General features: G+C 31.7%; 3 protein-coding genes across 12 annotated transcripts; 1 reads left to right on the top strand and 2 right to left on the bottom strand.

Moving 5' to 3' along the window:
- Positions 1–1,317: 1,317 nt before the first annotated feature.
- On the bottom strand, positions 1,318–5,201 carry LOC113397474 (uncharacterized). Its single transcript, XM_064218997.1, has 9 exons — positions 4,646–5,201; positions 3,993–4,123; positions 3,664–3,918; positions 3,347–3,509; positions 3,054–3,226; positions 2,764–2,941; positions 2,357–2,665; positions 2,064–2,233; positions 1,318–1,886 (listed from the first exon to the last, which is right to left on the bottom strand). Exons 1-9 carry the CDS (start codon positions 4,876–4,878, stop codon positions 1,672–1,674), a joined length of 1,827 nt encoding a protein of 608 aa, XP_064075067.1. The 5' UTR covers positions 4,879–5,201; the 3' UTR covers positions 1,318–1,671.
- Positions 5,202–6,361: 1,160 nt separating this feature from the next.
- On the bottom strand, positions 6,362–10,489 carry LOC113397496 (TIP41-like protein). Its single transcript, XM_026635886.2, has 6 exons — positions 10,261–10,489; positions 10,034–10,188; positions 9,730–9,909; positions 8,679–8,892; positions 6,677–6,835; positions 6,362–6,536 (listed from the first exon to the last, which is right to left on the bottom strand). The coding sequence occupies exons 1-6, from the start codon at positions 10,273–10,275 to the stop codon at positions 6,435–6,437; spliced, it is 825 nt and encodes a 274-aa protein (XP_026491671.2). The 5' UTR covers positions 10,276–10,489; the 3' UTR covers positions 6,362–6,434.
- A 1,606-nt stretch (positions 10,490–12,095) lies between these two features.
- On the top strand, positions 12,096–24,551 carry Drp1 (Dynamin related protein 1). 10 transcript variants are annotated; one of them, XM_026635844.2, is made up of 17 exons: positions 12,096–12,337; positions 12,640–12,784; positions 13,571–13,645; positions 13,852–14,060; positions 14,164–14,374; positions 14,463–14,572; positions 14,913–15,050; positions 15,312–15,552; positions 15,879–16,024; positions 16,929–17,072; positions 17,778–17,942; positions 20,008–20,079; positions 20,431–20,499; positions 20,664–20,787; positions 21,822–21,917; positions 22,587–22,798; positions 23,268–24,551. In XM_026635844.2, exons 1-17 carry the CDS (start codon positions 12,236–12,238, stop codon positions 23,322–23,324), a joined length of 2,316 nt encoding a protein of 771 aa, XP_026491629.1. In that variant the 5' UTR covers positions 12,096–12,235; the 3' UTR covers positions 23,325–24,551. The 10 variants fall into 10 exon arrangements, with proteins under 10 accessions (XP_026491629.1, XP_026491628.1, XP_026491631.1 ...); XM_026635843.2 differs by having other exon boundaries at positions 17,778–17,960; XM_026635846.2 differs by lacking the exon at positions 13,571–13,645 and having other exon boundaries at positions 17,778–17,960.
- The last annotated feature ends 2,571 nt before the right edge of the window (positions 24,552–27,122 follow it).

Genomic DNA, 27,122 nt, shown 5'->3' with positions numbered 1-27,122 from the left:
TTATAAATAAAATAAAATAAATATAACCAAAGCAAGGCAAACAAATCTTATGAGCACCGACAATATTTGTATGGTTATAATTTTATTAACAGTTTTTCAAGGGCAAGCAAGCTTATTAAACCGGTTTATATTGTTTAAACTTATTTTCATTTATCGCTTTATTATTTTAAGTTCTTACTATGTCACTTTCGTGCTGTGATCGGTAGGTTCTTGCGTATTTTGAAACGAATCAAAACTTTTATGTTACCATATACCTATTTATTAAATATACCGTTGCCAATCAGTTCTAAAATAAATATGCCAGAAGCATGTCTTTGTCACGTGTTTTCAATCATCTAATATGAATACATAATAATATCTAAATAGATATGCTTATGCTGCCCTCCAATAATCGGTATCAATTTTCCAGGCGACCTAATATTTTATTTACTTACAACTGTTTTGAAAAAGATTCAACTGTTACATGACATACAAAGCAAATCGCAGGTGCTTGTGCGTATCGTCAAAATCCACGGCTGCGCGTCTTTATTGCAATGAAAAGGTCTCATAAAAACAACTACGAGTATGTAACTTACGCTACTTGTATGAAAGAGAAACATAACATTATGCTTGTACCCGTATATAATTATCACAATGTCGTCACACGTGTGTAGCGTGAAAGATTATCCCTTCATACACATTATTGAATATCAATAAATATTCTTGCGTATCAGTAAATCAATTTATTATAAGCTTTCCGATAAATATGCTTAGCACAAAAAAAAATATTTCGAATAAGTAAACTATTTAATACAAGTTGCATTTACAGCGAAGGTTAAGAACCCGTATCAAATTTATCAATGACCTTGGTCTAATATTAAGGGCATAGTCGAATTAGCAATAAGAATATATAAACCCCTTATCAGCGTACATTAAAGGTGATTGACTTCAAATAAAAATTACAAAATAGTATGTAATTGATGTACTCTTGATATTTCACGATGTAATCACTAAATATTGTACAACAAATTCCACCGCAGCGGCTGTCTGTCTGAACACGATAAACTCAAAAATTACTTTCGGATTTTTAAACAATTTTCACATAATATGACGGGATAATTCATAAGATTATACGTGAAAAATTCATTAAAGGCGTGTGACACTTAAATATAGAGTAATATCATAGTTATAAACATTTGTAGGCTCGTCCCTGCTCTACCTAGTATTATCATAAAGTATCAATTTCACATACAGTACACTATCGTATATCATAATAAAACACTTTAATAATATAATTAAATACTTTTATTAAAATTAATGCAATAAGCTAAGCAAATAAATATAATTATCATTAGCAGATCAATAATACATCTAAATTCTAACAACCCACAGCCGTCGTTATTCACGGTTCGCCGAAAATTATTTCGTTCTGGGCTTTGTTTTGGATCCCTTATGTGTTTCACGTAAAATACTTAGTCCAATTTGTTATAATAAAACATTAAACGGCTCGTTGTAGAAATCTTCTTCAAATATGTCACCTAGCTACGTTTTCTATCGGTGAGTAACAACTTTAATCTAAACAGCATCAATATTTATTTAAAAGGTTTTTTAAAGTAAATAATTGACCGTAAAAGCGATGACATTAAGGCTTGCACTTTCCGATGATGATTTTATTTTCGACCTTTGTTTAGTTTATTCGTTGCTGCTACCACTTTGAATACTGCTTAAAGTAGCAGTACGTCTTTGTAAAGAATACTCATCTGAAACTGTTGGCTTCCTTGTACAATAGAAATATTGTATCCAGGTTCGTTTGTACGCGATAATACCAATTAAAACTATAACAAGACCCGATAAACCTACAGACATTCCGATAATACTGGCTTGGAATTGATAATTGCGGCGTTGATCTGCAAGAATACAATTTATGTAACAGTGATGATATAGAAAATTATTTTTTTATTACCAACGATAACTTTAAATAGATTTTCGAAGAGTATTTCAATCACAATAAATTAAATAGAGGACCACGCACAGTCTGCACGTTTTGTTATGATCTTTGATCTTAATTTAACATATTATCTTACCATCAATAGATACCAGTATAGTATCTCTTGACTCCAAAATCTCGTTATCAACTACGGCTGCACATGTCCAAGACCCGATATCATCCTCTTCGACGGACAAAATACTTAGCGAACAATCCCCAAAATTGAGCTCTCTCTCAGGAGTAAAGTAATACCGATTTAGGATTGCGCTAAAACCAAAATTGGACAATTCAAATCAATAATTAAAAAGCAATTTTTGTGTTATTATAAAATAAATAAAATGTAAAACATTATAAATCAAATTTATTTTATTAACTGTTTAGAAAACTTACTTTTCAGGTGTAACAGACGAATCAATGTTCATGCCGACAAATTTAGGCGACAAAAATCGGCAGTATTTTAATGGTCTCCTACCATTCGCCGTATGGCAATACAACGTTGCATTTCCTCCTATTCGTACCGGTACGTTTTTCTGATTGGCGGCTAATGGTCCTGTGACTCTTACTTGAACGGTGTCCGTCATTTCTACACCTAATCTTGACCGTGGCCCCATGGAACATAACCATTTACCGTCGTCTTCAATCGAAGCGTGCGCAAAAGTAATACCACAATGACCTACTACGAGACTTTCACCAGTATACCTAAAATGTACATTATTAACAGTTTGTTTCTTTTACTTTAACTCTACATTTACATCACAACGTGTCGAAAAATAAGCTCTAAATGACAAGATAATCACCAAAATAGTTGTTCCTCGCTAACAAGTTTCACGGGAGTATATTGAGTTCCATTAGGGTGTTGAAACCAACAATAAGACAAAGAAGTAGCAGAATTACATGTTATTGTAAACGAAGAATCTTCTTGAACAAATATCGTTCTTGGCCTGACTTCATTTGTTTTTTTTCTAAGGAATGTAGCTGTGGAAGATGGAAATAAGTTCTTTAAATAAGCTATTCAGGTTTTAATAATATGATAATATGTCTCCAAAAATACATGTTCGAATATGTAATTGTTATAATATTGACTTACAAGTTGAAGTATGTGTGACACTTATTAAGGCTTGCATAGGGGTCTGCTGCTGGATCTGAGTGCCTACAAACATTTGCACTCCCACAGAACAACGCCATGTTCCGTAATCTTCAGATGTTGATTTCTCTATTGTCATTCCACATTGCTTCAAATCGAAACCTTTGCCGTAGTAACTAAGATTTCATTAAACAAAATTCCATGATAAATTTTACCTTAATAATCATAATATAGTGTGTTTTATAGCAACAATATTGTGTTCCTGTAATACTTATATAATGATCACTTTTCATTACCTATGACTACCATCACTGAGTCCGTCGATCACATTATACCCATAAGGATTAGATGTCTTTTGAAAACGACAAAAAGTTATATTTTTTGTCGTATGCAATATATTGCAATAAAGATGTAATCGATTACTCGCATCGCGAACATATCCGACATCTAAGTGTTCCGCTGTAATTAAACACAAACGATTTGATAAGGATTTTTATTTTACAAAATTAAATGCGTTAGATTCATGAAGCATTTCTCGGACAATTATATATAATTTAAACGGAATGCATTGTATCGTCTAAATTATTAAATGCACTATAAATTTTTAACTTACTTTGCACAGTAACGTGTCTTTTAGCTTGGACTTCGGATACAGTACCGGGCAATCCTAAATAAATTTGCCAATTTCCCTGAACAGCTCTCGTTGTTCGATCTAAAGTCACGCTACATTTACCAGGTATTAGAGAACTTTCTGAAAAAGGCTTCGCTACAACACAATAAGCATTGTCTAATGATGACAAATCCACTTTAGTTTGCGTTTCTCCATCTTGGAGCGATATTGGCGGTGCTGTGTACGTACTTGTTTTCTCTATAAATAAGACAATATTCGTTAATAAGAACAGAAAATTAAATATAGTCAATAGATATATTAATTGCGCTCACCTAGCACAGTAACTTCAATCCATCCTGTTATTGATTTACTGCCTTCAGAAGCTGTCAGGCGCCAACGACCTTCGTCTTCAAATGTAATGTTTCGGACTCTAATACTGCAGCCATCATTCCACTTTTGATACCTTTAAAATTACAAGTTTCAATAGCATTAAAATAAGACAGTTCAAAATGGATAAAATTAGACTGATTTCGTTTTCAAACTAGTTGACTCTACAATTAAGAGGTATTGGCATTATTTTTTTGAGTAGTTTAACTTACATACTTTTATTGAAAAATCGGCCATATTCAAATAACAAAATTTCATATATCGAATGATTATCGTAAAGTCATAAATATTGTTTTTTTATTTAGGAATTGTTAAATATTAGAACCACAATATCCAACTGGATCGACCACTTGGATCTTAACTGGAGATCGTGTCTGCGAATGCCAACAAGGACCACGGAATTTCAACGTGCCTAATCGTGTTTATAATGCATCTCGTGCTCGGATCATAAAACACCTTGTGAAAACCCTCAAAATATTAACAAAATCCATAATAAAGTAATCCATAGTAAGACAAGAAAAATACTTTTGCTCAACATTAAGAAATATATAGGCTATTTCTTAAAATTTGAAAGATTAATATTGGAGTGTTTACTCACTTACTACTAGGCGGTGAACTTATATCAAATTTCAACCCTCTCGGATCAGTTACAGTACATGTGTTTTGATTCTCCAAAGAGAGACGCAACTTCATGAGAACTTCATTTCCTTTTGCCACTTGAATAGCTGAAGGCCATCCAAGACCATTTTGAGCAACGAGCTTATTCTCCAGAGCAATTGGGAATACAGGAATCTGGCACTTCACATTTTTTAATAAGCCTGTTAGCAACATTATATTACATTAAAAATAGTACGTATGGAAACTATTTTAAATGAGCCATACGGTAATCTTACCGAAGAAAACATAGTACATTAAATATTTTGGAGCCATTTCACTTTTTAATGAGAGCTACTTTAATGACCTGCACTCAGCTAAATGACAGCAACCGCAATGACACTTTTATATTGTGATTACCTCTTTTATCGATTCGAATAAGCTTACTGATACGAGAGTTGTTCGATAGGTCAGTGACTTTTCCGTGAGGAAAATTTTATAATAATAGAGGTGAAACAGATTTCATAATAGATAGATGTCATTGAATTATAATTTATCTAATATATACCTGACAGAATTTGTTTTTTTTTTATTGGCTTTTCTATAGCCTCTATAACCTGTTTGGATTTCCTATAACAAATATCGCTTGTTTTCAACGAAAACGAATAGGGAAAAAGTTGATTTAATTTTTGAGCTGAAATCTAATAAATAAAACGAATATTAACTTCTGATTAATCATTCTGCGTAAAAGAAAATCACCTTACAAACTACAATAGTGAACTTAGGTGGTATGTGGTATCTTCACTGTTAAAGACCAACATATAACATATGAAAAAAAAGCGTTCACTGTTGCCCACCTCAAAGACAAGCATCTCTTTGTACAATGTCATATAATTGATCACTGCCGATATCGATATAATTATGTGATACAGAACTTGAAGTAGGTTTCTGTCTCTTAAAATCTGGTATAAACTTGTTATCAGCAATTGTCAGACTGATATAGTTACCTAATGAGTTTCATTTCAAAATAATAATAGTATTAATGGAGCGTCGAAAACTATTAAGTGTTTTATTTAAATTTTCAAAATTCCATAGGCCATAGTGGAGTGTTAAAATAGAAAATAATTAAACATTCGGCGAGTTGATAGGATAAAGATAAAGACAAGGGGGGTAGAGCATGCGTTTAAAAAATCCTTATTTGCAATATAAAACCATGACCTCCAAATTTCATTTCAATATTAATGTCTTTTATCTAATAATTAACAAACCAGCTTTCTACCAAGTCGTGTGTATGACATATGACATGGTAATGCATAGTGTAACTTCAATTGTAGTTTTAAAAACTAAAACTTTTTAATTTGGTTTGTAATGAGTACTAGTGAACGTTAAATAATTTCACTATATAACTCCTGCCTCGATAGTAGCAAAATTGTTGTATATCATCAAAATTTTCCATGAACAGGGAACCATATCATACAATAAATTAGAAGTAGGTTAAAAGATAGACTTGTTTTCATAAATATGAATCTATTAGTACATACATAAAAAATAACATAAACACAAATTAAGCACATGAAAATTCAGTGGTGCCTGCCTGGGTTTGAACCCGAAATCATCGGTTAAGATGCACACGTTCTAACCACTGGGCCATCTCGGCTCTTTATTAGTACAAGTGAAGCTAAACTAAAGGGTGTAAAAATAAAATAAAAACAAAACACAGTTCTCACTTAGCACTTTATACATAAACTATATTGCTTAAACATATTATATAAGTTGAGATCATAAATACACTATCAATTGTTTTCCAAGTTTACAATCAATTTTTCCATTATTTTCTCTTTAACTGGAAGAATAGGTATGACGTCATCAGCTTCTTTCATTTGAGAAGTAGGAATCTTTAAATAAAAAAATATACTTTTCTATTACACAATTTTAGATTTTTTTTATTATGAGCAGAACAATACAAGCTAATTTATTATATATCGTTTTTCACTAACAGGTATGAAAATGAAGGTATAATAAAAAAAATACGTACATTTATATCCTCCGCTCTTGCTTCTTTAATTGTATATTCTCGTAGAACATAGTCCGAGTTAAGCATATGAAACATCCTGGTCTCGTGAGACCGCACTAAGACATCATCGACTCTTAAAAAATGTCTCAATAGCACATACCAGTATGATGGCATTACTCTCTGAAATCCAAAAATTCAATAGTAACAAAGTATTATTACTAATACAACAACTAAATCGTAATATTGTAGCTTTTGTAATCCTCCCCGGTACATATAAAACTCAAACTCAACCTGCTTTAATACTCCCTCAACAAAAAGTTGTAGAGATAAACTGTTGTCTCAATCGTTCTCACATTACTTGGCGGATTTGATTATCCTGCCAGGATTCGAACCTAACGGTAACTTTTGATTATGGTTGACAATCTGATAAAGTATTTATTGATGTTGGTAAGTGTAGAAAAGTTATGATTATTTTTAAAAAATTAACACATTGATCTCATGTACATATCTAATTAATATAATTTTAAAATGACTGACTGCCGCCTGACACCTAAACCGGGCGGTCTAACAGGATGAATTTAGCGGGAGTCCTGACTCCCAGGGCAGGAACTATTTAATATAGGTGAGCACTGAGACATATTTCAAAATACATCTACAAAGGAAATTTAATGGATACGATTTTGAATAGAAAATTGTTATTTCTGATACTAGAAGTATAGAAATTAGTATTTAGGCTTTAGTTAATGAGTTACAGATGTTAAAGATTTTTTTTAAAATAACTTTTTAGGTGGGTTAAACTTAGGATGAAAATTTGTTTGTAAGCTTGTGTAAAAGAATATACAGCGGTTTTTTTAATTCATCTCCCGAAAGAGTGACATTGGAGATGAAAGTTTGTATCGAAGTTCGACTTTTTTCAATGAAATATAGAATACAATATTTATGAATCAAGATGAGTCATTAAAGCACTTACGAAAATCTATCCTTGAAGGAGATAATATTGCGGATGAAAGTGTGTACGATAATTATTAATTTTTTAAATTATATATATGTCGCAGCCAACTGGTTAAATGAGCCATCCAATTAAACGCCTAGCTACTTTACTAAACGTCGCTGTTCAACCAGCGGCCTGAATGATACTCAGCCAATTCATGTAAATAAAAATATTGATAGTTTAGATTGGAACATAATTATTTGGTTAAAGTGTTGTATATGGTAGAGGTTTAGTCCCTCATTACAAGAATATGTTTGTTGTGGTTTCTTTTGATCGAATTTTGCTCGAAGGTTCGGATTGAAACATTCGTTCTGGTAACTCTGACTCAATATGGTCTTGTTGGTCTTATTCCTAGTGATTTTTAAGAAAATTACTGGTTATTTTTGAAATTTTTGATAAACAACTTAAATTTTAAGATTATAAAGTTATAATTACAATATTTATTTTTGCCAATATCTCAGGAAAGGAGCCATTTAGGTCAGGGGTCAGACCGAGAAGACCAAATAGAGTTAGAGAGTCGGAGTTTTTTATCAATTTTAAAATGAGGAGAGTCTAAAGCAAGTTACCCTATTCTATGAACGGAAAATGAATTAGCTGTGTGTCATTCTGGCCACTGGTTGAACAGAGCCATTGAATTGGATGGCTAATTATGCTAGTTGCCTGAGACATATATATGACCATCAGCTTCTGTTTATAAGTATAAGACCAATGTTACAGTGTTTTCCGATGGGACATACCATTGGGTACAAGGCTAGTAGTATTATATAATTTTATAAGCTATTGCTATTTGCCTTAGGAAAACTGTCACCTCAGTTGTCCATAAAAATACTTTGTAAATTGGCACATCACATAGACTGAATATTTTTGTCACTACAACATTCTTTAAGTGTAAGAAAATTACGAAATTTAGCTGTAGCTACATCCCCATGTATTAATTAATTTGATTTGATGAATGTTTTTGTAGAAACATATAAAAAAATAAATGACTGCATTGTTAAAAGAAAATACTATACATATATAAATACCACTTACAATTTTCACTGATAACTTTGAAATACCATGATCATGAAGCTCATCTTCAAACAGCGTAAGATCATGATAAAATAGAATTTGGTCTTTACGTTTTAACAGATCAAAATTTATGGTCTCATCCGTGGGCTCTATGGTGATGTTTTCAGATAAAGTACCTTTATAGTCTGTTGAGAAGGTCCAATCAAATGTCTTCTTCGGTTTTGCTGCATCTGGTCTTTATAAAAAAATTAAATATATTTATTGACTATAACTATATGTAACCAAATACAGATTAATAAAAGTTAACAATACTTTAAGACAACTTAATATATTGCCATCATACATCCTAATTAGCGACCATGTGAACATTTATAGCCTATTCCAATAGAAGTAGGAAAAAAGATAAACAAACCTTAGATTTAAGTATTTCATGCGATTTACAAATAACTTAGCTATATTGTGCATTACTAAGAACTTATGATTAATATATCTTTATTTATAATACAAAACTATTGCACTTAGCCACTTATTTTCACTTTAATTTTACTTCCAAAATTACAATAACAGTTTCATCTATGTTTTAACCCCTCATTTTTTCGCAAATTTATAGAATATCATAGAGTATTCAAGCTCACGACCAATAATATCCCATCAATTTGCTGTCAAATGTTGTTTATTTGGCTTTTATCTTGTTATGGTTGGAATAGAGCATACAATGCATTGTCTATGTGTGTAATATGATACTAATTATTTATCAGAGAAAACTTTACAAAATAATAATATGGTTATCTGACTGTTCTTTGAGTTTCAAAATATTATTTAAATTCTTATACTTTGAATTATTTATTTCTATTTGTCAGGTTAAATATATTTCAATAGTTCTAAATTATCTACTGTATTTTTTAAATTTTCTACTGGTCTTATGTATCATAATATTTACTGCCAAGTATGAAACAGTTGTTAATTATATATAAATAATGATTTAATTGTGTTAAATATAAATAAATTAGACTGATATAAATAATTAAATATATAAAACAAATATATTTTTTAATAATACAAGCATTAATACCTTGATTCCAGCCAAGCTTCAGCACAAGCTACTTCAATAGCTTGTACTTTACTTGAAACTCTGCGTAGAGCATCCAATGGGGTGAACTGGATCTTAGTACCACTCTTATGTTCCAAGTTCAAAACATTTTTAGGAAATACCATATCAGGAAAATGTGGCAGGCTTAGTTCCTTCGAGTATCTGAAATATATTTAAAAAGTAATTTCATGTAAACTTTTGTATATGAAAATAATTAATGAACTTTCATATAAAAAATAACTATGGACTACAATATTTTTAACTAAAAACAAAAACCTATACTTACATACAAAATTGACAAAACTGGTTATCATTTCGTTCACAAACAACTTTAGTAGAACACACGCTCGGCAGTATACAACTAATATCGTACGATATATGCCATGGACCGAATTCGATGGATTTTGAATTTGTAGTATATCGTCCAGAATCGATTGTAGCCTTCGAAAAACAGAAACAAACAATTTAATACACCTTGAATACATTTAAATGTTGTGACAATTAATTACTTACCTCCGTTACAAACATTTTTTTATTGTCAGTTTGTTTAACACCAGTATATTATATGTAATTAGAGACACTACAATTCGAAAAAGTACTTATGATTATATGTAGTTAAGAATAAAACATACTTTTGTTCCAATTATAACAATATGCCCACAGAATTATAAAATACACATTACAAACTCAATTTCAAGCTGAAATCTGACTAAAATAACAGATTTCGAAGTTGACAATTGGAAATAATTGACATAAAACGACAGAAATAAAACGATAAAAAGTATATATTTCAATTAAAAATTAGTAACATCAATAATAAGAATATTTTAACATTGCCAATATTTAATATTCTTATTATTATCGGCAGAAAAAGTGACATCTATTTTTATTTTATTCTTGTAAATAAATAATACTCATGAGTGATGTGATGCCATCTATAACCTATTCCAATAGAAGTAGGAAAAACGATAAACAAACCTTAGATTTGAAACGTATTTCATGCGATTTGCTAATAACTCAGCTATATTATGCGCTATTAAGAATTTATGATTAATATATATTTATTTATAATACAACACTACTGCCCTTAACCACTTTATATTTACTTCCAAAATTCCGATAACAATTTCGTCGACGTTCAAAACGCCATTTTTTCGCAATTCATAGTGAACATCATAGACTTATCAAGCTCTCGACCAATGATATCCCGTAAATTTGCTGTCAAATATTGTTTATTTGGCTTTTTTCCTGTTATGGTTGGGATAGAGTTTATATATATATATATCTATATTTAGGAGACTCCTTTATCCATACAACTGGCTAAAACAAAATAAAAAAAACAGAAGCGCGTGAATCTGAATTAAACCGCCATTCATTTTTCTTTTTGGGCACGGACCGTAAGATCGATGATGGCGCGACTAATTGTTAATTTTCTAGAAGTAGCATTTTTAATCTTTCATCAATATTGATGAAAGACTGAATATTTATGAAAAATGAATGATGAAATGATTTAATAATTGCCATTGATCTTATTTATTTGTAAAATTGGTATTGAGAAAAAGCTAGATTGTCATTAAAATTCCTGTAATTAGATTTCATTCTTAGGCGTTTAATTATTAATAAGTCTCGATTTATGTAGTGTGTGATAATGATGACCTTATTTAGCAGGTTAAATATTATAAAAATGATTTTTTTTTATGGTAATCATTTCACACAACAGACTTAATAATATTTCCTTTTCTGGCAGCACTGCACGCATATTTATAGTGAAATAATAAATATCATCGATACTAAAAAGCTGACAATACCATTTTTTTTTATTCATTCTATAATATGATCCAGGTTTCCTCTGAAAATCATAAAGTACTGACATAACTTTTAATGATCTAAACAAGATTATAGAGACTGTTTTCATTATTGTAACCTCTCCTTTTCTCTGAACATATTTATTGGTTTTAGGCATAAAAAATCAAATTCAATACACTAATTGAATGGAGAAACGTTCTCTACGCATTGTGGTATATTTGGGATATTATCACTTTTTTCAAATTTGCACTATTAAAAATTTTGTGTATAAGAAATAAGTAGTCAAAGTCTGGAGTTATAAAGTTGGCAGCTATACACTGCCACTTTTCATGTCTTGTTATAATGATAGCCTTTTATTCTCATCTCTTTCTCTTATTCTCATCTCTTTTATGGTATTAACCAACATCTTAGTTAGGAGGACTGGAAATTGATTATCAGATTAAAATATCTAGACAAAATATTAATACCGAAAAATATAGTATTTATTTTTATCGATATTTAATAAATTAAAATATCAGCTATCAGTACCTCACTATCGTTCCCTTGAATCAATATGGCCGACTTTTACCGGTCAGTTTAGTGTTTTGATAATTATTAATTTGAATGAAATAATTATTTTTACAGTTAAGTTGTGCTTTTATCTTGAGATAATTGTGAATTAAATCATAGTGCTTAAATAATTATGGAAGCACTCATACCAGTTATTAATAAGTTACAAGACGTTTTTAACACCGTCGGAGCTGATGCCATCCAATTACCTCAAATTATTGTATTAGGAACTCAGGTTATAATATTTTTTATCAGATCTATTCCTATTTCTCATAAACAAATAAACACGTGTATCAGTTTTTTACTCTTCATTGAGACAATGGTTATGTAAAGATGTCACTGAAATTCTTTGTCCCCATTCCGTTATATCGACTTGCCTATGAATAATTCTTGCCAACATCTTATAAGTACACATTTGAAATGCATGCATTAATTTTTTATTAACAGTAACGTTATATTTTACAGTTAGGTATATTTATTCTATCATGACTTAACTGTGTGTTGTAAATTATAATAATTAATCTGCCTATTCTACAGAGTTCTGGCAAGAGTTCCGTTATAGAGAGCCTTGTCGGACGTTCGTTTCTACCTCGAGGACCAGGCATCGTTACACGTCGTCCTCTTGTTCTTCAGCTGGTATACAGCCCTAAAGATAGCAAGGAACATCGCTCAGCTGAAGAAGGTACACAGACTGATTCATATCTTAATTTGGTTTTCTTAAATTATTTATTACAATTGGCACATTTTATCTATCATTGATAAAAATTGTACTTTAGATATTTTTTATAATTATGAATGACATGGCATTATACACTATCTCTTTATATAACTCACTTAACCATGACAAAATTTGTTTATCCCGATTTTTTTCCTATTAAAGTGCATTGTATTAAATTATGAATATAATACATAAAATTAAATTGTGTGTAAATCAAATTCTCAAACAGGAAAACCATAAATATATATTGGTAAGGCTGTATAGGTTGATTAATAATTTCTATAAATTTTCCTATTTGTGAAATGGAAAATAAATATAAAAATCTTTTTTTCTCCTAACAAAAGTAAAACATCGATAGAACTTGTTACAACAATAACTATGCAAGCGTGTAATACAATTAAACTCAGATAACCTAGTCCTCATTTCCGAGATAAATGATTCACACTCATTAACAATGTTTACATTTTTTCATTAAATGTAAGTCTTTGTTATGTCGGATTCACAATGATACAATGCACATAGCCTCACTTGCAATAACATTAAATGAAAACCATGATGTTGTATTTGAGCAATTAAAAAAAAATGCATGTTTTTTGTTTCTACATTTAAAATTTTATCAGTCATTTGTATTCACTATTCCTAATATTTACAAAGTATTTATGTAATATATGTATATTTGATGATTAATATGTTATTTATTTAGCAAATTTTTATAAAACTATAATAAACAGGATGAATATAATACTTTAGTATATAGACACCAGGAGACAGAAAATTTATCATGGAATCCATTAGTTCAACTGTCTCAAACAGTATTTTCAAAAGGTTTGTATTTTAAATGGACATATTTTATGTTATGTTTGTCCATTGATTAAATAGGATAGTGTTTATTGCTATGGTGACACATTTCATTTTAAAAATAGCATTCTCACGGTTAGATTTGATTCCTAAATATTTGCAGATAAGCAAACAAATTTAAACCTTACCATTAATGGTCTTTTATTTATATTACTATTTTTATATTGTTACAGGTACAATAAACTTAGAAGAATGGGGCAAGTTTCTCCATACAAAAGAAAGAATTCATGCAAATTTCGACGAAATAAGGCAGGAGATAGAAAGAGAAACCGATCGTATGGCCGGTAGTAATAAAGGAATATGTCCAGAACCAATCAACTTGAAGATTTATTCCACCCGAGTTGTCAATTTGACACTTGTAGATTTGCCTGGAGTTACCAAGGTATTATATAAGAACTATTTATTTTTATTGACAAATACGAGAGATCCATGACTTCGTTGCAAATGATAAATAATTATAATTGTTTTTCTTATTCATACATTAGGTACCCATTGGAGATCAACCGGAAGACATAGAAAGCCAAATAAGAAATCTTATTATTAAGTATATTTCCAATCCTAATTCTATAATCTTAGCAGTAACAGCTGCCAACACTGATATGGCTACAAGTGAAGCCATAAAAATGGCCAAAGAGGTAGATCCTGATGGTAGGAGAACTTTGGCAGTTGTAACAAAGTTAGATCTCATGGATGCAGGTAATTTTTTTAAATACTAAATATCACAATTTTTTTTTAGGTATATTTACTTCAATTTGGAGATGCTTAATGTTGTTTTCTATTTTAGGAACTGATGCCATTGATATTCTATGTGGACGTGTGATTCCCGTGAAACTGGGAATCATTGGTGTTGTTAACAGATCTCAACAAGATATAATAGATAAAAAAACTATTGAGGTACAATAAAACAATTGATTTATTTATTTAGGTTTAGTGTGAGCACTGAAAACCTTTATAAAGAAGAAAATAATAATATTTGAAATTGTATGTGTAGTTTATACGTATATTTATAAGTTCTTCCAAGAAGCCTTGTAAAATAATATGCTTTCACAAAGGAAACTTAAGATTGTTTACAATGATGAAATGAAATCTAGCTTGAACCAGTATCAATTACTTACTGTCTGTCAATTGTCAACAATATAAATGACAAGTTTTTAAAAAAAACATTTTGCTAATGTATTTTTAAATAAGTAATTAGTTTTTGAATAAATTATTAATTGTTAATATTACTGCTTAGGATGCCCTCAAGGATGAAGCCACATATCTTCAAAGGAAGTACCCGACGATTGCAACTCGCAATGGCACTCCCTACTTAGCCAAAACGCTGAACAGGCTCTTGATGCACCATATAAGGGATTGCTTACCAGAACTGAAGGTACATTATATAAACTTTCTTTATATTCCATTCAGAGTTATTTGCATGTGACATGACCTCAATGAATATATTTTTAGATCCTATTATTGGTAGAGCATTGATAATGACAACTGAAGACTTATTAAAATTTTTTACAAGGCCATGCCTGAGTGGTTATACATACTGCAATGGCCAATAAGGTTACCTGTGTTAAATTAAAAAAGGAGTTTTTAATAAATAATATGTATTATGCCATAAAATTTACACTGCTTTGATTATTAGGTGCGAGTCAATGTTATGATTTCACAATTCCAATCATTACTCAACTCATATGGAGAAGATGTTTCGGATAAATCCCAAACTCTCCTGCAAATCATAACGAAGTTCGCCAGTGCTTACTGTTCCACCATAGAGGGTACTGCGAGGAACATCGAGACCACAGAGCTGTGTGGTGGTGCTCGAATATGCTATATATTCCATGAGACATTTGGCCGTACATTGGACTCTATACATCCTTTAGTAGGTGAGAGTTTTAAATTATATTATCAGTAAACATGAAATATTACTTCATTTTATTCTTATGCTAATAAAGACGACAATCTATAACTTCGTCGAGTAATCGGTAAATGTCGGATCAACTATCATCAGAATTTTGTTTTATTCTTTTGGGTGAGAATTTCCATTATACACACACTAAAATATTTCACAAATCTCACGTAGAAACCTTCATGATTCCTTAAAAATAGTAAAGTACTATTTTATAACAAAATATACAAATCTCCACTTCGACAGAATCGCCGAAATTTAATTATTAACAATTTTTTCGTTTGAAATGTTTTGATATTTCAGGTTTGTCACGTATGGACATATTAACTGCAATACGCAATGCAACGGGCCCTAGGCCGGCGCTATTTGTTCCCGAAGTCTCGTTCGAGTTGCTGGTGAAGAGACAGATCAGAAGACTGGAAGATCCGTCACTACGTTGCGTAGAACTGGTAATGAACCTCACATGCTCAGTTGAATAGTGTTAGCATGGCCTTAGGCAGGGAAGGTTTTATGTTTATTCCCTTTACAATACCCGTTTTTTTTCGCTGAGTAATTTTACTTACATTATAAATAATACTATAGAATTTTGGGTTGTGGTGATTTAAAAAAATGGTCTCTCAGTTTTTGGAGTAACAATGTATTTATTTAAAATTAATATTCAACCTATTTATTAACTTTCACATTTTTAATGTGATTTATGTCAAACATCTATACAAATGGTTGTGGTGTTTTTTTTTTTAAACGTTATATTAATATATTTTACTTTAAAAGAAAGACAAATACATGTTTACATTTTTTAACATAAAATGATCAATTTCCATAGAAATATTTAGTAACAAAAACACCCTCGTTTTCTTATTAACAAGCCTAAAAACATCGATTTCTGTGTTTCATCAATCAGAAATGGCAAACTTCCATACAAACCCCAATTTAATCGTTTCTCCATCTTTAACTCAAAAAAAACAAACATAAATACAGATTTCCATATTTTTCTTCAAAAATGACCAACTTTTAAGGAAACTTTCATTCCCTATTTTATCTCAAAAAAAGCTGTAACTATTGTCTTTTACTCATAAGCAGAATCCAGAAGCAAAGCAAAACTTCGTCTCTGGTCCCACACAGCACAACACCAATAATGGACCCCCCCCCCTCAGTAAGGACTAATTTTGAAAGAGGCCCGATATGAGTCATACAGTCATAGGTGTAAGGCGATTGCATCATTTACTTTGCATAAAATATGTTATGACTAGTAAATGCACGCATATGTTTGATAAAGTTTTCTCATTGCCTTTTTAAAAACCACCCAGTCGGACCGAAAATTGGAGCGAGTATGTAAATAACCGAGCGTCGCAGGTGCACGAGGAGATGCAGCGCATCGTGCAGCACTGCGGCACCGAGGTGCAGCAGGAGATGCAGCGCTTCCCGCGCCTGCACCAGCGCATCGTGGACGTCGTCACGCAGCTGCTGCGCACGCGCCTGCCGGCCACCAACTCCATGGTGAGACCGGAGCGAAGCTGTAGTGCAATTATTTATTTAACAATTATTCGTCCTGTTCTTTGTCGGCGTCTGTAGTCGGACAGATGAGTCTGTAGGTGGTCACCGCTGTGCGTAGACGTTGACGCCGTGTGTAGTTTTAACTATATTTAAATCACGGACGCGCCACCCACCTAAGGAACTTTGCCTGTTGTTACATTGGCTCTCGTACCCTCCAAGCCTGAACACAATCGTACTAAGTATTACTACATTGCGGTAAAATATATTATGATGAGTGTGTAACCTACCCAGAGGAACTTGCACAAAGCCCTACCACCAAGTTATTGCCTGTTGTTGATTTTTTTCAACACAGGACCTTTTTAAGTATATAAGTGTGTGGGCAAACACAAGCACATTATTCGATTCAACGGCTTCATACGATTTGCGAAGCAAGAGATTATAAACACTGTCAACTTTCAGACTCAGGACTGCTACTGAGTATTGTGCGACGAAAAATGTTATTTGCTCAACCCTGTGCTCGAATTCGATCTTCGGGTTTTTGACTTTATAATTTAGCTACATAAACGCAAGACAATAGTAATCATGATGTACCTACAACTTTTAATTCGATAAATGGCATCATATAGTCGTCAGCCTTTGAAACTTAAATCAAATATCCTATTAAATATATATTACAGAATATGCTAAACCAATTTTTACTGTATACAGGTCGAAAATTTAGTGGCCATCGAACTTGCATACATCAATACCAAGCACCCCGATTTCCACCGCGAAGCCGCCCTAGTCTCTGGTCTACTCAAGAGTACAGACGGGCTGGTGGAAGAACACAGCCCGATGTATAGGCAGAAGACACCTCGGCCGACTTCTACACCGGTATCCACACTTTTCAAAGTATATACACATTTTTTTCTAGCTTGTGGTGAAGAATCCACTAACTGTACTAATGAAAATGATTGACAAGATGTGATGGATTGGTGTTCAAGGAAGCTACTTCATAAGACGTTATAACAAGTGTGCATCGTCCATGTCATGAGTAGATGTACTAACCAATGGGGTGATAGTCGTTGATTTATTGTTTTTTTTAAACCCTTTTTATAGGGCAGTAGATACTCCAAAAATTCGGGGCTGTTTCTTTACCTTATGTGTTTCCATTTGGGCCTTTTTTTTTTATTCGTCCAAGACTTTTCTAATTCTAATCCAAAAGCGTCGTTCGTTCGAGCACTTGTTAAAGCGTCGTCCGAGTTGAGACTTCAGAATCCTGACCTCCTTTGGCGGCTTGATATTATGTCGTGTAAAATCTTTTACTTATCACATTAACTCACAATATTGATTTTTTGTTTGATTGCTGGTTTCCCATGTCTGTTTATTTACTTTAGACAATATTTTTTCTCATAGACAATGACAAAGCAAAATGTTGTCGGTTATTACCTTTTGCTTATTTTATTCTTTATCAATATTTGGAAATGCTCTAATGTGTATTATTTTAAAAATGAATGGAGATATAAATTACTACAGGACTTAAAAAAAAATAGTTTGCCCATGAACTTGTGGCAATCCAATGACATTAACAGGGGCCGTAGTTGTAGTTTAAGGGCTAGTCAATAAAAACCAGTTTAAGTTAGGTTACGTTTAGGTTTATACCAATAAAATCATAAAGTGTATTTCAGGTTATATTCAAATCAAATTTTCACGTGTTGAATCATCTCTTTATCCTCCATCACTATTCGACCTTAATGTCAAAATATCCAACAAGTTTACTTTTCTTTGTTTTCTCTACACCCCTAGTGTAACAATTTTACTAAATGATGCTTCAACCACTTTTCATAAGTAGGTATACAGATATCCAAAGAACACGAAATAGTAACTACTATTATACGATATATTTTGGTAGTTATTATAATATGTTATGTTATATGATTGTCCATTTGGGTTTCCCATTAGATATGGTATCACTTTTCTGTAGCAGCGGCTATCAAAATACGACACTTGACAAAATTTCGATATCAATTCCGATTGTGGTCATAAGCTAGAATATCCTTGTTAGACTGTTTATCTAAATAATCACAGTTAACATAAACTAATTTTTATTAAACTATATTCTGTACTATATTTTGTGTATCTCATTCGGGATTGGATTGATTAGTGATTTCAAATTAAGTTGCAAGTTTAACCTACTGCTTTGTTGAAAAGAGTGGCTTGTAAAACGGTATCCTTCGTTAAAGAATGACCATGTTACATGAGGCAACTTTTAGACTTTTACGACGCTAACTGCCTTGTTACCGTTGTAAAAGCCAAATCAAGCCTTTACTGATATAGAAGATCGTTTTCGAGAAAATGTCGAAACGGAAAAGCCATATTTCATTCATGGGTGATAATAAATCTTAACCCGTAATGTTTGTTGAATGTCCCAAATATATATCATTGGTTAAAGTTTTAGTTCTAAACAGTAAATAATTACTAACATTAAAAATGTTATCGAACGAATTGCGGCCAAAATATTTATGATGGATATAATTTAAAACATTTCTCAACCCATTTTTAAACATTACGTTCATATGACGTATTTAGAACAACAAAAATATGAATGCCCATTCCTTAGGAACATTATTATTAATAGATTTCTTAGTATTCATAAATGATCCATACATCACCATCATCATCCATCATCATCCATCATCATCATTATAATCCTAAAACTTAAACTCAAACTCAATATTTTGTATATAAAAGTAGATTAAAATTTATGGAGTTTGTTAAAACAGGTAAGTAAATGCGGGCTCACATTTAAATCGTAATTCTTACTCAATAAATTGTACAATTATGAATTAACTAACAAACAACGAAATTTGTTTTTAGTATTAAGATTTAAATCATTATACTATTTAATAATTATTAAAAATATGTAATAAGTTTAAGTAATTATGCGTATTTTTCGTAGCAATTTCTTCGCCAAATGGGTGAAAGAGGGTCCGTCTTGGTATTGTTGGCAAAAATGATGGATACGTACCAGGTAATTGAGTATTGACTGCGAGTGCTCCATGTTAAAACTCCATAATTCATCTCTACATACTAAATTATCTTTTATTATTTTCATGGCTTTACACAAAATGGGCTCTCTTTCCAAACTCTAGTTTTAATATAAATATAAAAAGGCTGTATATTTTCGTAAAGTAACATAAGAATTACAACTGTACAGGTAAAAGCGTTTTACTTTTTTAAATTTCGAATGTTATAGCTAGAAAGAAATTTTGATAGCATATAAGTCATGACATAAATACATGGTTCCAATACATGGGGTATTCTTAAAAAGTTAAATTGGGGTTATTCTTATGAAATTATAGTTTATCGTTTAATATTTCAGCATATCCCGGCTATCACCGACGGCCACGACAGGTCCCCGCCCAGTAACGAATCTCCTGCCACTCCACAGGTAACACACATCTTCATGTAACATTCATTCAGTTGATACTGTGATTTGCGTTTAATTAAGGAACTATAATCAATAATTTGCAATGTTGTATTGGCTTAAAAATATTTATACCTAAAGTTATAGTAATATTAAAGTCAGAGTTGAATTTGAAACATTTTAAATAGGTGAATGGTAGTCCAGAAAATAAGGCGATGACTCCACAGAAACCGGTCAATTTGCTGCCTGAAGTCCCAAGCCATACTTCTAGGAAGCTCTCTGACAGGGAACAGCATGACTGCGATGTAATCGGTGAGAAAATTTTAAATTTTTTATAACAATTTGTCATTAAAAGTTTATTTAAATCAAACAAACCAAAAATAAAGCCGTAAAAAAATACTGCTAATACTGAATACGAACGATGACTTTAGTAATTTCGTAATTACTCTTTAGTTTTTATTTTTATTTTGATGTTACTAAATCCAGTGATATTGCTTTAAAAGATTAATATTAATTTATCACTGATAAATAATTTAAGTTTGAAAATGTCTTTTAGAATAACACTAAAAGTAGTTTTAGGTAAGTATCGCGTATTTCAACCACAAGAGGAGTACAGATAAATTAACAACTTTGACATCTAATGGCCGTGATCATCATACATTTATGATATTCATTATGAATTCGTGACAAAATTAGGTTTTACACATTGTTGTCGGATCTTTTGAAATAAAATTAAAGTGGATATAAGTAGTTAAGGGGAATAGTGTTGTAGTATAAATAAATTTGTTTATCTTTACTCCTTCGGTGAGAATAGCTTGTTCAGTGATTGTTCTTTATTGATGAGAGTAAATATTTCACGCAACATTTACAATTAGGTTTTTTGCAGTAAATAAAAACATAATAAAGACTACAAAGTATAATAAACGAACATTTACTATGGACTATAGAAAATATAATATTAAGATTCAGTTTTCAAAATATGTTATGTATTTTACCTTCACTTTGTTACGTTGATTTTCGTGGATGTAATGTTACTTAACGCTTAACTGATGTGTGGTGTGTACACGACATATCCTACCGATTTCTAATACAATGCGTTGTGTTTGTCATCAATTTAACAATTAAAACATTTGAATTCAATGGCTAATAAAATTAGCAAGGTTAAACTAGTGAGCATTGTTTCGTTCTGTTTGCTGATTATTTTATTTACTATACATTTAAATAACATTCGATAATCATTTTACTCATTAACAGACATGTACGTTAATGCCTATATAATTATGTATTTAAACACGATACGAGTCAAACGATATATACATTGATTGGTTATATTCCTGTGATGCTAGGTGGACGGAGCGACCACACGACATACCAAAAATGTAATACAAAGACTGTAGAAGGCATCAGCATGATGCATTTGAACCAAATGGGTGATCTAGTCGGTGAGGACAGATATAATAGTGGCAATGCAAATAATGCTTACTTCATATCTCCACTGATAGGGTTTCCGACCACCTTTCATCGAAATTGCTGTTATGCTTGCCGCTTCCTGCTTTGTACAGATTCGACCACTTCTATTTACCTTACTGACCAAATATATTATTACCACTTTGACAGTTTTCTCTAATCGGTACATTTTATAATTATATATAAAAATAATGAATAATTTGTAAATAAGAGTGGTATTCTTTGCTATGTGTTTACTAATCTATCCTTGTTATCCTAATTCTTGTGAATGTTATTTACTTTCACGTTTATTACACACTTCATCATCATCATCATCATAATTCACACACAAATAACTGAATGTCGCCTGTTATATGTTGTAGCTGTGTATTGTTTAAGTGTTTTGAAGTTAGTAAAAGTTAATTAATATAAATATAAATGTATATTTACATATCATTGAATATAATTATTATTCAATATGCATTGTGATTTTAAATTTAAACACCTTATAAAACATTTATAAATATATAATTAGATGGATTCTATTTTCGTTTTAATGTTTTAGTATGTAAATCTATCAGATTGTGCTAATGGGAATTTGTAATAAAAATACTTACATATAAAAAAAAACGATTAATTTACAGAAATAATGCTCTATATTTCAGAACGGCTGATCAAGTCATACTTCTACATAGTGCGCAAATCTATCAAAGATTCCGTACCGAAGGCCGTGATGCACTTCCTCGTCAACTTCGTGAAGGACAACCTGCAGTCGGAGCTCGTGACGCACCTCTACAAGTCCGACCAGGCCGAGAACATGCTCAACGAGTCGGAGCACATCGCGCAGCGCCGGAAGGAGGCCGCCGACATGCTCAAAGTGAGGCCGCGGGCGTGCATCGCCCGTGTTACGGAGTCTAATATAGTGATCTGTTTTTATTACTCGATAGAGGATTCTATAGGCGGTAAAGCAGTGCGGAGTTAGTATTCGTTAATTTCCATGCGGATAAGTAATATTTCACTTATTGTTCTTAATATTATATGTAACGGACTGTCGGAAAAGAGTATCTACTGTGTTTCTTGTCAATTCTTCAGAGCCGTAGCTTTAAATTTAATTTAAACATGTACAATTTCGATTGAAATGTGCTTGTATATTTTGAATTTTAAACTTGCACAGATGTGTTCGAACCGTTTTTCAATATTACTTAAGTTTAAAATCTTGCAATTTGCTAAAAGAACAACGATTACTAGTAATCAGACGTAGGTTTTAACGTAGGACCATATTTTGACCTCTAGAATATTTGTATGAGTTATCTTTATGTGTTTTATATTTTTCTTTATTATTACAGGCATTGCAACGCGCCAGTCAGATTATAAGCGAAATCCGCGAAACTCACATGTGGTGATGCTTGGCCGAGGATGATGACTCTAGTCTGTGAAATAGTGAATTTGAGCTCGGAGCTCTGTACATACTCCTGTAACCTAGGTGAATTGTGTAGGCACTTTACTTATTTAAATGTTCACACACCTTCGCTTTCATATTTATAATTTGCAGCTCTCTCAATACTATAATTTCATGACAATCTGGCATAGTATTATTTAAAATCGAATTTATATAAGAAAACCAAGTATCAGAGCCAAAACAGAATAATAATAAGAAAGCGAATTTGTGTTAGCTGTAATTAAATACTTGAATTGAGCTTCATGCTTAAAAATGCAGAAGCGTCGAACGTTTTTTTTTTTTTTCATAAATTATTCAATTATTAATAATTTGTATGCGAAATTTTCACGCGTCACATATATTATATTCGTAAGATGGAAGACAAATTAACTCGAGCAATATTAAACGCTAAGCACTCATCATTCGCTTGTGCATGTATATGTTAGTCGTGGAAAAGGGAAAAGAATTAATAAAGGAGTTGGCAAGTTTTACGACCGACCCCGTTGCTGATGCTATCCTAGTCTGATTTGGTGGTTGAGTCGTTTATGTGCTCGATTGATAATTGCACTTAAGTAAAATTTCCCTTACTTGAGTATATCGACGCCCAAAGGGTAGCGCCGGGTAGACGCCTAGCTAGCTCTGTCGGTAGTGTTTCTTAATTGCACAAAAATATTCTGCTTTTTTAGTTACCATTTCGTTATTAATCATGTATTTGCGATTTGAGTAGGGTAGTCTTAAATTTCATTATACTTACTTAGTAATCATTTCGAAGTGATATTAATTGTAACTCCTGCAATATTTATGGCATTGAGTGTCCGTGGTTTTTTTACCTAATGTCGGTTCTGTAAAGTGTCGTGTATGTTCGATTATGTGAATAAATTTTTCATTCATACTTTTTAGTATTCAGGGCTGGTGGTAGTTTTAAACATCATAGTTATATAGTTTGCAACGTTTTAAACGGATCCAGAGTTCCTCGTGCACTAATTGATATTGTTATGATTTCGCATGCATCAAGTCGCGTTGTATTTATTAAAAATTTTACTATCGTCAATTTAGAGTAGTAAATATTCCAATGTTAGAAAATGTATTTATTGTTATAGTCCGAAGTGTGATGTTCTTAATGTACCGATCGTAAACAATTGATGTTAACATGTATTTAAGTCTGTTAAAAAATATAGAATATTGTGATGTATGATTTGTTTTATTTTCTGATATCAGTTAAGATAAAAATAACAAAATGCGGTACAAACACAACAAGTACAAACTACCTACATTCTTCCTCCCCTCCGCTCACATACAAATATTTGGCAACTGCGACGACTCTAAAATGAACAAATAAGTAACTTGGATTCAGCTAGTATCTAACAGTGACGGCTTATATAGCTAGTGATCTTAACATTGCATACTGTTACATACATCCAAACAGCAATATATGACGCGCCTTCTTCGTGTCTGGGCAACGAGAGATATATTAAAATCAGATTATTTTGCTCTAACAGACATTATTCAGCTACTGTTAAAAGCTGAGGAACAACTTCCCTACTTCAATTAGAAAGAGCTCAGAGACCCGTGCTTAAAGTGCTTGAGAAGCCTTTTGGGTGTCCCATACAAATTCTTTTCGAGACCGGTTGTAAATTATTCATTTTTAAAATAATGACTAAGTTTCACCTTTTGCGATTATCGTGGTCGTTTTAAACGAGTGTACAAAATTGAAGTATCGCACTTAAATACTCCCTTTGCTAGAAGCTTCAATACATCAAAGGAGCACTCATATATAATTAAATTGTCAGATTGCGGTATATCAAAAAAAGTAGTATTAAGCATGGCAAAACGCAAAATTGTTTGAAAAGTTAAATTTCATGACATATGATGCAGTTGAACATCTTGATACCATTGACTTAACTGCTACACTGAACCAATTAAAGTTCCTTTTCACTAAATTAGCGACATATATTTAATACAAATATATTTTTTATTGTTATTTACACTATTTACCTTTTTTTGTATATATTACTGTATTTGTATTAGTTTTAGTTAAAGTATTGAATGTGGGGATGTGATATCGTCAGAACAACTGTTTCAAAGTCCTAAATTGTAAATGGTATTGGTAACCGCAGGACAGGTTTTGCAAAGAGCGGGACCACTATTACACAGATATCTATTTTACTAGACAGGAACCGAAACCCTCTGCTTTCTGCAGCAGCAGTATCGTTAATAAGAGTAAAACGGAGGTCTGCTCAATTTTCTTCATACATTTGTACTTGATCATTGTACCTATCACTGTATATGTAAAATTTTAGTTCGTTTATGACATAGATAATTATGTCTTATTCGACTGTCTCTTTGGTCTGGTCAAGGTCTTGACTAGATATAACGCCAAACTCAGATCAGGCCGTTAAAAAGTTATAAACGGTTTTCTGCTGAAAAATTATCAATAAGAGCCCGGGCTCTTGTTATTTTATAATTATCAATAAGACTCCGCAGTTTGGAAGTTAGAAGAGTGTAACCCCGTGCCTCGGAAAGCACGTAAAGCTGAACGTCAAGTGCCTGAACCGTTACCGGTCGTGTCGGATTTGCCTTCCTATCGGATTAGGAGAGTGAGAGAACAGAGTGCACCTATGTTTACGCACTCACTTGTGCATTATAAGATGTCCTGCGTTGTTGACTGGTCTCCCTGGAATTTGACAGCCATACCCGAAATCGGTCAGGACGACATCACAATGCCTTATTTTTTGCAGTCAGACAGATTTATTATCTATGTGCTGTACATACTTCTAGACTGAACAGCATTTTCGATCAATCTTACTCATCATTGGTATACTTTTCAAAACTTATCACTAATTTATAAAAAGGGTAATGAAAAATACATTAATGTGTTAGTTATTTATTTGCTAAAATATTCTAAGATACAAGATTTACATATGAAACAAACTTTTGTAAAAAAAATAGCTAAAACAATGGGCTTAAAACATGTTAAAGAATTGCTTTTGTAAAGTGACAGCGATTGATAAAAAAAGATAAATAAATTTACAATGGAAGGAATTAAAGTCGGAATTTTTTATAACAAAATTATACAAACAGTGGCGATAAAATTTTAAATACACTGCACAGCCAATTTGAAATTGTTTCACTATGGAAGATTTACTTTCAAACACTTCACAACACGCATCACATTCACAACATTTACTTAACGTCTACCATGGCTTGATTGCATTATGGCAAGTATATTTATTGCATAGAGAGCAAAACTGAGATATTTCGTAATATTTGTTCCGAGATTCTACTTTATTAACTGCTATTTGATATCGATAGATAAAATCTAACATATTCATATCATCATCATATTAAATAAAATACACTTTCATAGTCAAAATCGTATGTATCTTTTATGCTAATCTTGTTAATGAAGATATGTGTTGACAGCCTAAAAGATTTTATACATGCACGACAAATTTACCTATAAAAATATTTGCGGCCGTGTAAAATTTTTAAAACATAAAAATTAGCAATGTATTTAGTTGGATATTTAATTACTTTTAAAATGTATACTGCACTTCGATCGGAATTTGGCATAAAAAAATAACGCATTGAGTATTTTAAGATTAATTTGTACTTGTATCAAGAGTACGTGTTCATCACAATTATACGGATGGATCTCTACTAATAATAATTGAGTGTTGCTATTGTGCCAATTTAAATATGTAAATATTAATATCGTGTAATTATTCGTAGGTGAGATTAACAATTCTAATACTGGTAACTA

The sequence above is a fragment of the Vanessa tameamea genome, chromosome 3 (assembly GCF_037043105.1).
Source record: "Vanessa tameamea isolate UH-Manoa-2023 chromosome 3, ilVanTame1 primary haplotype, whole genome shotgun sequence".
In the NCBI taxonomy this organism is placed as follows: Eukaryota; Metazoa; Arthropoda; class Insecta; order Lepidoptera; family Nymphalidae; genus Vanessa; species Vanessa tameamea.
This window is presented reverse-complemented; position numbering and strand designations above follow the sequence as displayed.